This window comes from Crinia signifera, chromosome 5 (assembly GCF_055691185.1).
Source record: "Crinia signifera chromosome 5, ASM5569118v1, whole genome shotgun sequence".
In the NCBI taxonomy this organism is placed as follows: Eukaryota; Metazoa; Chordata; class Amphibia; order Anura; family Myobatrachidae; genus Crinia; species Crinia signifera.
In genome coordinates this window covers 198,371,585-198,385,321 of record NC_139221.1, presented here as the reverse complement: position 1 = coordinate 198,385,321, position 13,737 = coordinate 198,371,585, and the positions used below count along the sequence as shown (strand labels likewise).

General features: G+C 44.1%; 1 protein-coding gene across 1 annotated transcript in view; it reads right to left on the bottom strand.

Annotated features, from left to right (window-relative positions):
• LOC146080765 (uncharacterized) overlaps window positions 1–13,737 on the bottom strand; it is a 48,147-nt gene that overhangs the window by 25,136 nt on the left and 9,274 nt on the right. The window contains exons 5-6 of the mRNA XM_083188409.1: window positions 6,085–6,221; window positions 3,807–3,932 (exon numbers count right to left, since the gene is read on the bottom strand). Of these exons, the coding sequence (XP_083044535.1) occupies window positions 3,807–3,932; window positions 6,085–6,221 (263 nt within the window). The remainder of the gene's footprint in view (window positions 1–3,806; window positions 3,933–6,084; window positions 6,222–13,737) is intronic.

Here is a 13,737-nt window from a genome sequence, read left to right as displayed (position 1 = left end):
TCCTGAGAACCTGGATGGCGCCTCCAGGTACTTTATTTAATATGTACCTATATCCTGAGGGGAAGGTACTCATTTTACGTATGGATAACATAAAATCTATGCGTGAACACATATATACTCTTGTGCACATATACTAGATGCGCTGTTACATACCTCCTGTATGCACCTACTAATCTTTTTGTAACACAGCTGTCTAATGTAAAAAAAAATTTTGTTGTAGTTGTTTATTTTATTTTGCAAAACCAATAAAAAAATTACTCAAATAAAAAAAAAAATAGTTTAGTTTAGAATGTTTCCCATCTCTACTCCCATTTGTTGGGGGAACTACAGTCAGACGAGAAGTCTTCTGCAGATTTGGTGGATTTATAGGGACCATATTTGGTCTATATATTGTTCCGTTTTCGCAAAAAGTCCTTTATAGTTTAAAATCCCTTTAAAGCCTTCCACACACTTAGATCCCCCATGGGTGGGTGTTTGTCCATCCTTTTTTCAAGATGTAGATCCACCCTTTTCCCTCCCCATATTTTAGCTCTGAAAAACTATATTTGGCTCACTGTGAATATAGAAAAGATCACCTATTACCTGCACAACTTTCCCCATAAATTAGATTTTGTCTGGTGATACTGGCTACTAGTTAGGACTAGAATTCTGCAGTTATTTGCCATAGGAGATGTTGGGACCCTCCTGATAACTCTGGTGTGCCGCCCTTGGGTGCCGCCCTTGGGTTTTCCTTAGGTGTCTTATCAGTTTGTTGCCTTCTCTTACTATTAACTAATTACGTATTTCACTCCTATTTTCTCTTCCATTTAATCGCATTCTTTTTTCCCTTATGTCGTGTGTTTGATCATGGCTGTAACTGCATATGTAATACAACAGTGTTTTCCTGGAAAACACTCTTGTTCCATCTTTTATGCATATACAGCTGCAGCCACACACAGAATATAGCAAGCCACTTATTTTAATTAGCAGAAGCTGATTGTACATCATATTCAGCCTGTTTTGGGAATACAGTGCATTTTAATGGGGAAAGTCACACGCAAAAAACACTCAGTACTACCAAGTCACACAGAGCTTGCGCATTATGTGAGACTACTTGTAGCGCATGGAGAATAGATGTATATGACATAGCATATCTTTCTGTCCAAAGAAAGGACATAACAGATTAGTTGGGGTTTTCTCGATTGCCTGTAATGTATTCTCCCAAGCATCCATTGTAACTTCAGAATTTGATATTTAATAATGTAATGATGTCCACTCAATAATACATGAATGAATCATTAACAAATGTATGCTGGATGTCTGGTCTCACCTGCCAATTACAATAGACTATCAGAAATAAGTATTAGGTTGCGATGATTTGTTAATCTACTAGTCGATGAGAGATGCAATGTAAAATAATGCTGCTTTCCCACTGCCTACACGGGTAAAGACCCGTTTTTTTTAAACGGGTCTTTAAACGGGTAAGAGCCATAAAGACTCTTTCCCACTGCAGCTTTTAAACGGTAAATTACCGTTTAAAAGCTGTTTTTGTCACATTCACACTTACCCGTTTAAAAACCCGTTTAAGCAGTGTAAAGATAGGGGGGGGGGGGAGAATTTAAAAAAAAAAACGGCGTGGGGTCCCCCCCACTGCCGTAACCAGCACCAGGCTGAAAGAGCCGGGGCTGGTAATAAAAAATCAGGAAACCCGACAAATAGGGGTTCCCTGATTTTTTACAACCAGCCCCAGGCTCCAGGTCCGGGGCTGGTTCCCAAAATACGGGGGACAAAATGACTAGGGGTCCCCCGTATTTTAAGAACCAGCCCCAGGCACAACCAGCCAGCAGGGTAATGCCACAGCCGGGGGACACTTATGATATAAGTTCCCGCGGCCAAAGCATTAACCCTACCGACCAGTCAGCCTGGCCAGGGGCCCTGGGGGAGTGGGGACCCCCCCAATAAAGGGGTCCCCCCCCTCCAGGACTTACCTGACCAGGCTGAAGCCTGGTGCTGTCCCCGATGACCCTGGAGCGGTGGTCACCGGGCTGATGGTATTGTGTAAAAAATAGAATAAAAACCATTGTCTTTTACTGGTGAACTATGAGTCCCAGCAAGCCTCCCCCGCAAGCTGGGACTTGGAGAACCACAAGTCCCAGCCTGCGGGGCATTAAAGGGCCCGCTGGGTCTTGTAGTTCCACAGTAAAAGAAAGAGTTAAATAAACACACTGACACACGTGAAAAATAAAAGTTTAATACATACATAACACATACATACTGATACTTACCCGTAGGTAGCCCTGGTCCTGATGTCCTGGTCCGTGTCGGCGTCTGTATCCAGTCGGCATCCCTGTCGGCGACGGCGTCGGCGGTCCGGAGTCCGAAGAAATCCATTTGGGAAGCTGTGGAAGGAAATCCTACTCACCTGTCCCAGCGCGACGTAGTCCAGGTAAGGTCTTTGCAAAAAAAACAAACCGACACCCGAACCAGACCGGACTGACGGAGACGCACGTGTGTTTGTTTACATCGTGCGGCTCCGCCTCCCGAATGCCGCTATTGGCCGCAAGGCGGCCTAGCGGCTCCTGATTGGCCGCTAGGCCGCAAGGCGGCCAATAGCGGCATTCGGGGGCGGAGCCGCACGATGTAAACACACCGTGCGTCTCTCAGCTGTCCGCTTGGTTCGGGTGTCGGTTTTTTTTTTTTGCAAAGACCTTACCTGGACTACGTCGCGCTGGGACAGGTGAGTAGGATTTCCTTCCACAGCTTCCCAAATGGATTTCTTCGGACTCCGGACCGCCGACGCCGTCGCCGACAGGGATGCCGACTGGATACAGACGCCGACACGGACCAGGACATCAGGACCAGGGCTACCTACGGGCTCAAGATAGGTAAGTATCAGTATGTATGTGTTATGTATGTATTAAACTTTTATTTTTCACGTGTGTCAGTGTGTTTATTTAACTCTTTCTTTTACTGTGGAACTACAAGACCCAGCGGGCCCTTTAATGCCCCGCAGGCTGGGACTTGTGGTTCTCCAAGTCCCAGCTTGCGGGGGAGGCTTGCTGGGACTCATAGTTCACCAGTAAAAGACAATGGTTTTTATTCTATTTTTTACACAATACCATCAGCCCGGTGACCACCGCTCCAGGGTCACCGGGGACAGCACCAGGCTTCAGCCTGGTCAGGTAAGTCCTGGAGGGGGGGGACCCCTTTATTGGGGGGGTCCCCACTCCCCCAGGGCCCCTGGCCAGGCTGACTGGTCGGTAGGGTTAATGCTTTGGCCGCGGGAACTTATATCATAAGTGTCCCCCGGCTGTGGCATTACCCTGCTGGCTGGTTGTGCCTGGGGCTGGTTCTTAAAATACGGGGGACCCCTAGTCATTTTGTCCCCCGTATTTTGGGAACCAGCCCCGGACCTGGAGCCTGGGGCTGGTTGTAAAAAATCAGGGAACCCCTATTTGTCGGGTTTCCTGATTTTTTATTACCAGCCCCGGCTCCTTCAGCCTGGTGCTGGTTTCGGCAGTGGGGGGGGACCCCATGCCGGTTTTTTTTTTAACGGGTAAAGGGCTACCCCTTTCCCACTGCCGAAAAAACGGCTATTACACGTTAAAAACACTGCTTTTTACACGGGTAACAAAAACCGGTATTTGTTACCCGTGTAAAGCAACCTGGAGCTTTCCCACTGCAGCTCTAGCCGTTTAAAAAGGCTAAAAAAACGGCATTTACACGTGTAAAGCCTGCAGTGGGAAAGGGGTATTAGATACTTTAGAAGACATTCAGAAGGGAAATGATGAGAAATCTCAAATCAGAGTTTGGATGTAAAGGCTTACTTGAATTTCACTGGTTCCTTCCAAACGTTCTATCTCACTTGCGTATTCCCGAAGCAGAAGTTCTAAATGATATTTTTGAAACCCTGCACCTTCTAAGCCTTGAAGCAAAAATGAAAAATGTTTTTCCTAAAATAAATGCAGATAATAATTAGCAAGATTTTAAAGTAACAAACAAAAAAATAAAATAAAAACAATTGAATAAAGGAAAGCAGTCAGTGAAGGGTAGGTCTGTGTATATATAACATTCATGCTTTTGATCGCTTATCTACCCCTCTAATCTACAGATCACAGCAATATAAGCAGTGCATAGAATATTCCTGAATTTATCATAGGTCCAGCCATAGCTCGATTTAAATTCAATTGTTCGTAACTCCTGTGAACTGTATGAGAGCTTATCGATTTTTTTGCGCCGCCAGCACAAGGTTGCATTTATTGTGAAATTTTGCTTGCACCCTCATTAGGTGCCAACAGAAATAGTCCTGGCTGGACAGACTAAAAGTCTGCCATCTGCAAGTCTGAAATCTGTCCAATCCACGGCCAGCTGCAAATCCATACGAAACTCACTCATCATCTAATGAATTTTCCAGTCTGTGCGTGACCCTGACCATTCCACAACTCTGCAACAGATACAGGCTGATCAAGGCCGGAGCGGATGTCACAAAGACTACCTGAAAATGCCTGGCCGACCCCATTGGTCCCCATGGCATGTTTATGTGACTAAAGGTGAAGGTGCTCAACATCTCTCAAATATTTTCTTTATTGATCCACTCCACCTCAGCTTAAATGAGACTCCCTCTACCTAATTGTAGAAAATGTTTATGCCCCTTCATTATTCTTAATTTCAATTTGAAACACTCAGTCACTATGGTCACTATGGTCACAGAAAAAAAGAGCAATAGTGCAAATACCTTCTATATTAAAGATATTGAATACACAAACACTCACGGTACTTATGTAGTATCTGGGCGTCCGATTTAGAAATCGGATCGCATCTCATGCGACCAAATCGTATGCGATGGTCAAGATTTTTCCATAGGATTCAATGTTAAAATGGTCTGAGTCCATTTTAACATAGAATTCAATGGGAAAAAGGGGTCCTTTTCCTTTCCCCACTATCCAAGTGGGCATGGAGTTGGATATAAACCTGTGGCGAGCGTAGCGAGGGGACACAGAATACTTTTTAAGAAATATGCGTCCGCTCGCCACGCTTCGGGCTCGGTGGCTCGCTGCGCTCGCCACGCTATATAAAATCAACTCTATGCCCACTTGGATAGTGGGGAAATGAACAGGACCTTCTTAACACTGAATCCTATGCAAAATCGCATCGAATCGCATCGCATCGCATCTGATTGTATGCCTTAAGGTAAGGCATACAATCACAAAATCGGACGCCCAGATACTACATAAGTACCACACTCACTATAGAATGATGATATAAAACAGCATTAGACAATTTCTCAAAGGCAAAACAGCACCAGGCAAGTTGGTGGTAGGGAAGTCAACATCCATAGTCCAACGTATTGAAGTTGCACTTTGTTCTATTTGTGCACTATTTCTGGATTCTCTGTTTGTTTACATTTTTTCTGTACCCCAAAACAAATTCTTATTTCAATAAAAACTACCAAAAAATAAAAAAGTAGGTTCTGCTGGCAGACCATTCTAAGGGGTGCAGCCCGAACTGTGCATAGAACATTGCTGAGGGTGATCAGCTAGATCAGGGATGGGGAACCTTCGGCCCTCCAGCTGTTGTTGAACTTCATATCCCATCACGCCCTGCACCAGTTTTAGCATGGCCAAATAGCAAAACTGTAGCAGGGCATCCTGGGATGTGTAGTTCAACAACAGCTGGAGGGCTGAAGGTTTCCCTGAGCTTGATTTTGATTAAAAATCAGGGTCCTGAACCGATGCTACTACTAGGAGTATATAGTGACTGAAGCATGAATATTTCTGCTATAGGTCAGCTGCCCACAATGGCATTTTGAAGACATTCAAATAAATCAGGTTAAAATATGTAAACCCACCTCCCTGTATTGCGTGCTTTATATATACCTACAACTCGGACATGCCCTTCATATACAATGAGATTTAGAACTAGCCTTTTTTGCAGAATCCCTGGCCTCCAAAAAATCCCTTATTAAATATGTTTTACTGCATGATCGAAAAAAAAAACAAAAAAAACCTAAAGACTAAATAAAACAATAAAACATATGAAAATAAAAACCCACACCTTTTACTTTCTAATAAAAAAAAATAAATACAATGAACAGTCCACACTCACCAAATAGGCCATTAAGTGTTCTAAGCCAGTAAGATGCTGCTTTATTTCGCTCTCGTTTCCCTTAAACTTGCATAAGTTACATTTGATAAGATATTCTGTCGATCCCTCTAAATTAAGTGCAACCAAATAATGCAGACCTGGAAGAGAGAAGTAAAAAAATTTTTTTAGAGAACAAAGGGTGATTTTTAAATTAGGACATGAACTACTGGGATTAGATTGTTTTGCACACCAGAATAAAAAAAATCCTTAATGGATAGAGAGAGCAACCTAAACTCACTACTCACCATCCAGTCGACTGCACTGACTGGATGGTGTTCGAAGCCTCTGCCTCTGACATAGATGAACTAGCGGATGCAGTCACATCCTACATCAGCTTCTGCGAGGACTTATGTGTACCAACCAAGCAAATCCGATCCTTTAACAACAACAAGCCATGGTTCGGTAGCCAGCTCAGGAAACTCCGCCAAGCCAAGGAGGAGGCATACAGCAGCGGAAACAGGACACAGTACAAAGAAGCCAGGAACTCCTTGACTCGGGGTATCAAACTCGCAAAAAGGGAATATACAAACAAGCTGACACACAACCTCACAGCAAAGGACCCTGCGGCAGTATGAAAGGGCATGCAAAACATCACAAATTACAAGAAAGCCCAAACACAGTCTGAAACCAGCCATGAACTTGCAGAAGACCTGAACAAGTTCTACTGCAGATTTGAGCAGGCCGTACCTCCCCCACTCCATCCCAAAGACCATCACACCCAGGCCCTCCACGTGGACCAAGGTGAGGTAGAAGCAGTACTCAAAAGAATAAAACCTAAGAAGGCTGCAGGACCGGATGGTGTGTCGCCATCCAGCCTTAGGACCTGTGAAGCTCAGCTCGCCCCCATCTTCACAACGATATTCAACTCCTCCCTGGACTTGTAAAAGGTTCCTGCCTGCTTCAAACGCTCTATCATCATCCCGGTCCCTAAGAAAACACCCACGAAGGACCTAAATGACTTCAGGCCAATTGCACTAACCTCAGTGGCCATGAAAGCATTTGAAAGACTAGTACTGAAGCACCTGAGAGAAGTGACAAACTCTCACCTTGACCCCATGCAGTTTGCCTACCGGGCGAACAGAAGTGTAGAAGATGCGGTCAACCTCGGGCTGCACCATATTTTACAACACCTCGACCACCAAGGCACCTATGCAAGAGTCCTATTCGTGGACTTCAGCTCAGCATTTAATACTATCGTTCCAGGCATCCTGCAGCCAAAACTCCTCTCCTTAGGAGTCCCAGGATCAACATGTTCATGGATAGTGGACTTTCTAACAGCAAGGGAACAGGTGGTCAAAGCCGGCGCCTTCTCGTCCAGCACACAAACAATCAGTACTGGAGCCCCCCAAGGATGCGTCCTCTCCCCTCTGCTCTTCTCTCTCTACACGAATGACTGCACCTCAGCTGAGCAGTCAGTGAAAATCATCAAATTCGCAGATGACACCACTATCATCGGCCTCATCAAGGATGGTGACGAGACCGCGTACAGGCATGCAGTGGAGAAGCTGACACAGTGGTGCAGCAGCAACAACCTCGATCTAAACCCCACCAAAACAGTTGAGATGGTGGTCAACTACAGGAAAAAAACAAATGCACTAGCCAACGCAGTGGTGTCGCGGGTTGATTCCTTCAAATTCCTAGGGACAACCATGTCCAGTGACCTAAGATGGGGATTAAACATAACCACAAACATCAAAAAAGGCCCAACAGCGCCTGTTTTTCCTGAGGCAACTCAGGAAATTCAACATCCCACAGGAGCTGCTGTGCGTATTCTACACCGCCATCGTGGAGTCTGTCTTATGTTCCACGATCACAATCTGGTACGGTGGCGCAAGCGAGAACGACAAACAAAAACTACAGAGGGTAGTGAAGACTGCGGAAAGGATCATAGGGACCGACCTCCCCCCGATAAGGGATCTGTTCTCATCCAGGGTAAGGAAACGTGCTGAGAAGATCGCAAACGACAAGCTGCATCCTGGTCACAACCTGTTTGAAATCCTACCATCCAGAAGACGGTTCAGGTCCATCCCCGTCAAAACGTCCAGATCCGCAAGAAGCTTCTTTCCGTTAGCCGTCCATCACCTGAACAATCCAATCAAAGCGAATGCAATCCCAATATCAACAGCCAAACAACGTGTCCCTACTTGGCGACCTGACCACCATAGTCGTAGCTAGAAATTCAATGCTTGTAATGTCTTTATGTAATATATGTAATGTCTCCCTCCCCCCTTTTCATCCCTGCTTGATGCTGCACTGTAATCCACAAAAAATTCCTAGTGTGCGCAAGCACAAATGGCCAATAAAGTTGATTCTATTCTATTCTATAAGGAAAGGATACTACAAAAACGAAGCAAAGAATAATAATTATTTTAAAAAAAGTTGCCATTGAGTGGCTTTAATCCAGCAATTTCGGTGAATTGCGCACTCGCTATTGTATCCAATGATTGTGGACCTCTGGTTGCTTCTAATAAGGATATAATGCAAGACTGTTGGTATTCATACAACAAATGCTTTATTTAACACTTGTAAAAATCGTGCATAGGTATTGATAGATGCGGGTGGGGTTGGTCTCACTGGTGGATGGGTGTCACAGGGACCACTCTTGCTGCAGATCTCACTTCAGTGTCTTCTGCAGGTATAGGTTTGTGCCGTTCCTCCCTTCAATGAGTTTGTTGGGGTGGGTTTTAACAGACCTCCGTGGTTGGGCAATGCACGGGGTCTGTTATTTTGGATGGGGCTGGAGTGGGTTGGTTGTGGGAGGCTGGTCGGGGTTGTGGATAGGTACTGGTAGACTTGTGGTCACAACGGAAGTCTCTGGGCAATGTGCAAAAAGGTAGAATTTCTGGATTTAGAGATATACATTGACAACAACACACTAGCCACTAAAACATTTCACAAACCAGTGGATGTAAACAGTTATATCCTATCAACCAGCAGCCACCACCCCAACTGGATCAATAACATACCCGTAGGACAATTCACACGCATCAGAAGAAACTGCTCCACAGTAGAGGAATACAAACAGCAAGGACAGGAACTCAAACAAAAATTCATTGAGAAGAAGTACAATCCACAGACAGTAGATGAGGCTTACAACAAAGTACTTACAGTAGACAGGTCAACACTCAAACAAAAGCCACAAGACAACAGACACCAAGACTAAAGAAGGCCCATTTTTCATAACTCAGTATAACGATTCAGCCAGACAGATAAAACAAATGGTAAACAAACACTGGCACATCTTGAAACAAGATGACATACTAGCAGAGACATTAACCGAAAAACCCAAAATAGTCTACCGAAAAGCCCCTGACCTCAAAAAGCAATTGGTACATAACCACATACCACCCACAAACCTCACACAGAGCAAAATTGACGGAACAACCAAAACACCGGGATTCCACTACTGTGGGACATGTATAGCCTGCAGAACAACAGATAGGTAAGGGTACAAAAAAGTGACTGACATAACATCACACAGCACAGGCCAGACATACACAATCAAGCAAGAAATGACATGCCACACCAAAGGGGTTGTATATCTTATATCATGCCCATGCAGCAAACAGTACATTGGGAGAACGATCAGACCCCTTAAAACAAGAATGTACGAGCATATTCGCAACATCAAAAAAGGACTTTAACAGCATAGTTTGTCACAACATTTCAATGAAACACACAACAGAGACCCCACAGGGATGACATTCACCGCTATCACACAAGTCCCGCACAACTGGAGAGGAGGGGGATTATTTAAAAAAAAATAAACAAAGGAGAACTAAGGTGGATATACAAACTACAGACAATGAAACCCAAAGGGCACAATATCGACTTCAACATAAGTGACATAGTGTAGACATAAGAGACTGCACTCCAGAATACCCCCCTGTAAGCAAATTAACAGCTACAAGACATTCCCACTGGATACAGTGTATATACATTTAGTTTATTTTACCTCACTTTATTTTATTTATTTTACTCCATTTCATTCCATTCCAGTTCACTTTATTCCATTTTAATTTAATTTATTCCATTACTCCTTCCATCAATCCATGTACATATAGATTGAATTAATACAGCACTCCAACTGTAGCACTCCCACCAGATCCGTTTCTCTGAAAATAGCAATAGAAACCACACAGTAATGTCTGCAATCCCTGACAATAAACCAGCATGTTGACACATCCAGCTAATGAGTTGATTCACCCAACAAGGGGAGTCAACATAGTAGACAGACACGTACATGTGGGTCTACATGGCAATCACCCAGAACCTAATACAGCTGCACAACACATAGAAGTACGATCACACCAGCTGACAGGGAATAACCCCGCCCACCATAGAACTGGCAACCAATGGCTGGACACCCGGGTGGGTAGAAATACAGGAGCACCACAGACCTTACTGCATCCTTGAAAAAGGCTCAGAAGTGCCGAAACGCGTTGGACACCAGGACGCAAGTCCTGCACCCACCCAGCACCCCACAAGTCTCCTCCAGGAGGAGTCGAGCGCACACCGCTCCAGAACCCCTGACACCCTGGGTGACGCACGCAAGCTGAACCCGGAAGTGCCGAGAGTAACTGCAGTAGCGGTGTGGAACACGCTGCCGGCTATATATTTCCCTTGCCCTTCTAACTTAAGCTAGAGCAAGTGACAGAACAGTCTTCCAGGTTAAGAACTGTAGCCACACACAATCAAGAGGTTCAAAACATATCAGATTGTAGGAAAGATAAAACCGAAAACAGACCCTACGGCTCTGTAGGAGTCACAAACCGTGGTTGCAGGAAACAAACCCCTTTAAAAAAAAATGTCTGGACCTCTGGGATAGGAGCCGTGTTGATGGAAGAAAACAGACAAGGCTAAAATCTGAACCTCGAGGGAACCCAACCTAAGACCCTTTGAAAAACCAGTCTGTAGAAAATGTAGGAGACAGGATAGGTCAGATATCATTGTGTGATCCGCACCTGGCAACATAAGCCTTCCCGGTGCGGTGGTAATGGGCCAAAGTAACATCCTTACTGGCCTTCAACATAGTTGGGATGACCGAATGTGGAATATCATGGCGGCTCAACAAGGTGGACTCAACAGCCATCCCATTAAATGAAGATGCTGTAAGTCTGGTAGATGAATGGACCTCGTTGTAGAAGATCTTCCCTTATCAGAAGGTGCCATGGTTCGTCTGTGAGGAGGTGGCGTAGGTCTGTGTACCATGCTCTCTGCGGCCAATCTGGAGCCTTAAGGATCACTGAAGTGGACTTTCTTTTTATGCATTTGAGAAGCTGTGGTTGCTAAGGAAATGGTGGGAATATATATATATATATATATATATATATATATATATATATATATATATATATATATATATATATATATATATATATATATATATATATATATATATATATATATATATATATTAGGCTGTATATATATATATATATATATATATATTAGGCTGTATATATATATGTATTAGGCTGTATATATATATATATATATATATATATATATATATATATATATATATATATATATATATATATATATATATATATATATATATATATATATATATATATATATATATATATATATATATATATATAAGGCTGTAATCCCAATGGATCGACAGGGGGTCTACCGCCACTGCTGCTGGGTTCAGAGTGCAGGAAAAATAGAATGGAAGTTTGTGATTGAGCCTGGATGCCATCAAGTCTATCTGTGGAATCCTCTAATGTTGCGTCAGTTGTTAAAACACCAATGGGTGTAGAGACCACTCCCCCAGGTAGAGATCCTGGCAACTGAGATCGTCCGCTTTCCAGTTGTCCACCCCAGTGGACGAAGTGGCTGCATAATGCTCTGCCAATAGTAGAATTGGATGCACCTCTCTCATTGCCCCCTGACTTTGAATACCTCCCCCCTGCCTGTTTTTATATGCCACCGCTGTGGCATTTGCTGTTTAGACCTTTATCGTCCGTCTCCTGAGAAGATGATCCGCTTTGGGCAGTGTCAGTCTATAACTCTAAGCCCCAGAATATTTATTGAAAGTCTTGTTTTCTGTATGGATCAAACATCCTTGAAACGGATGACCCAAGGTCTCTGCACCCAAATCCTCAGAAAAAGATATGTCCCGTGGCTCTGCAGAGCAGCGGTCGTAGGGGCCCATGCTATTCTGTATAGTGCAAAAATTATTTTCCTTACATGAAGGGCATGTATAGGCATGTAGCACAAGAGCCCCCTGCTACCTGTGGGAGGAATTCACAAAGATTCCTTTAGAAGACATATCAGTGTTGAAGTAAGCCTTTGTCTCAAAGGCAAAGTAAAGAAACTGGGTTGAGAGTGGGTACAAAAGCAATTAACCTAGACCACAAATAAGTGTACTTGGCACTCATCCTAGGTAGCGTAGGTGACTAACTACTAAACTAGGAAGGCACAACAATGAAATAGCTGTATCCCAACTGGCTCCTCTCCAATCTGTCCTCAACGCTGCAGCCAGGCTTATCTTCCTCTCCCGCCGCTCTAATTCTGCCACTCCCCTTCAACAAAATCTGCACTGGCTCCCATTCCCCTACAGAATCCTCTTCAAACACCTCACACTCACATACAGGGCCATCTCTAATTCCATTGCTCCATATATCTCTAACCTCATCACCATTCATACACCCTCCCGCCCTCTACGGTCGGCTGACGACTGTCGTCTCTCCTCCACCCTGATCACTGCTTCCCATGCTAGAGTACACGACTTTGCCCGTGCGGCACCCTTTCAGTGGAACGCACTCCCTCGCTCAATTAGACTCTCCCCGACCTTGCAAAGCTTCAAACGGGCAGTGAAAACTCACCTATTCATCAAAGCGTACCCTTCCACTGCATAAACCAGCTGGTTCTCCGACCCCTTGCCTGTTTACATCCTGCTATCTAACCACCACCCACTTGCTTGCACCTCTTGTAATCTGTCTGTCTCACCTTCCTACTAGATTGTAAGCTCCTCCGAGTAGGGCCCTCTTCCCTCCTGTTGTCAAAGCCCACTTCTCTTCACATGTCACTCACAGCTCTCCTATACTCCAACACTCAGTGACCATCTTTGTCTGCATACTCATCTCCATCATTGGCCTCAAGCCTCTAGTTGTATGTTGATTGAGTCCTCACTACTTACATTTAAGCTGTAATTTGTATTGATCTGTGGCGCTCTTTATTTGTACTGTATTTTTGTTATTTATTCAATGTTATGCCAAGCTTTGTCTCCCTGTATTGTTCCTTTGTACTGCGCTGCGAAACACTTGTGGCGCCTTATAAATAAAATTATAATAATAATAATAATATCTAACAATTTGTGAGAAATGCCAGGGCTCAGTAATACAGAAAGAGAGCGAAGTATAAAACACACAAAGATAGTTAGAGAAAAACAGGGAAAAAGTGAGGCAGACAGGACCCAACAATCAAAACCTAAAAGTGGAAAAGGGGACTAAACATATCCTGACATCAGGGCAGCTGTATCTCGCTCTATGAAGGCAGGCTGTGTATCTTAAAAGGACCAACAGACTCAGGATAGTGGGAGGAGGGAGGAGCCGCCCCTTGGAAATCAGAGAAGGATGGAGGTCATCGTTAATGACGGCT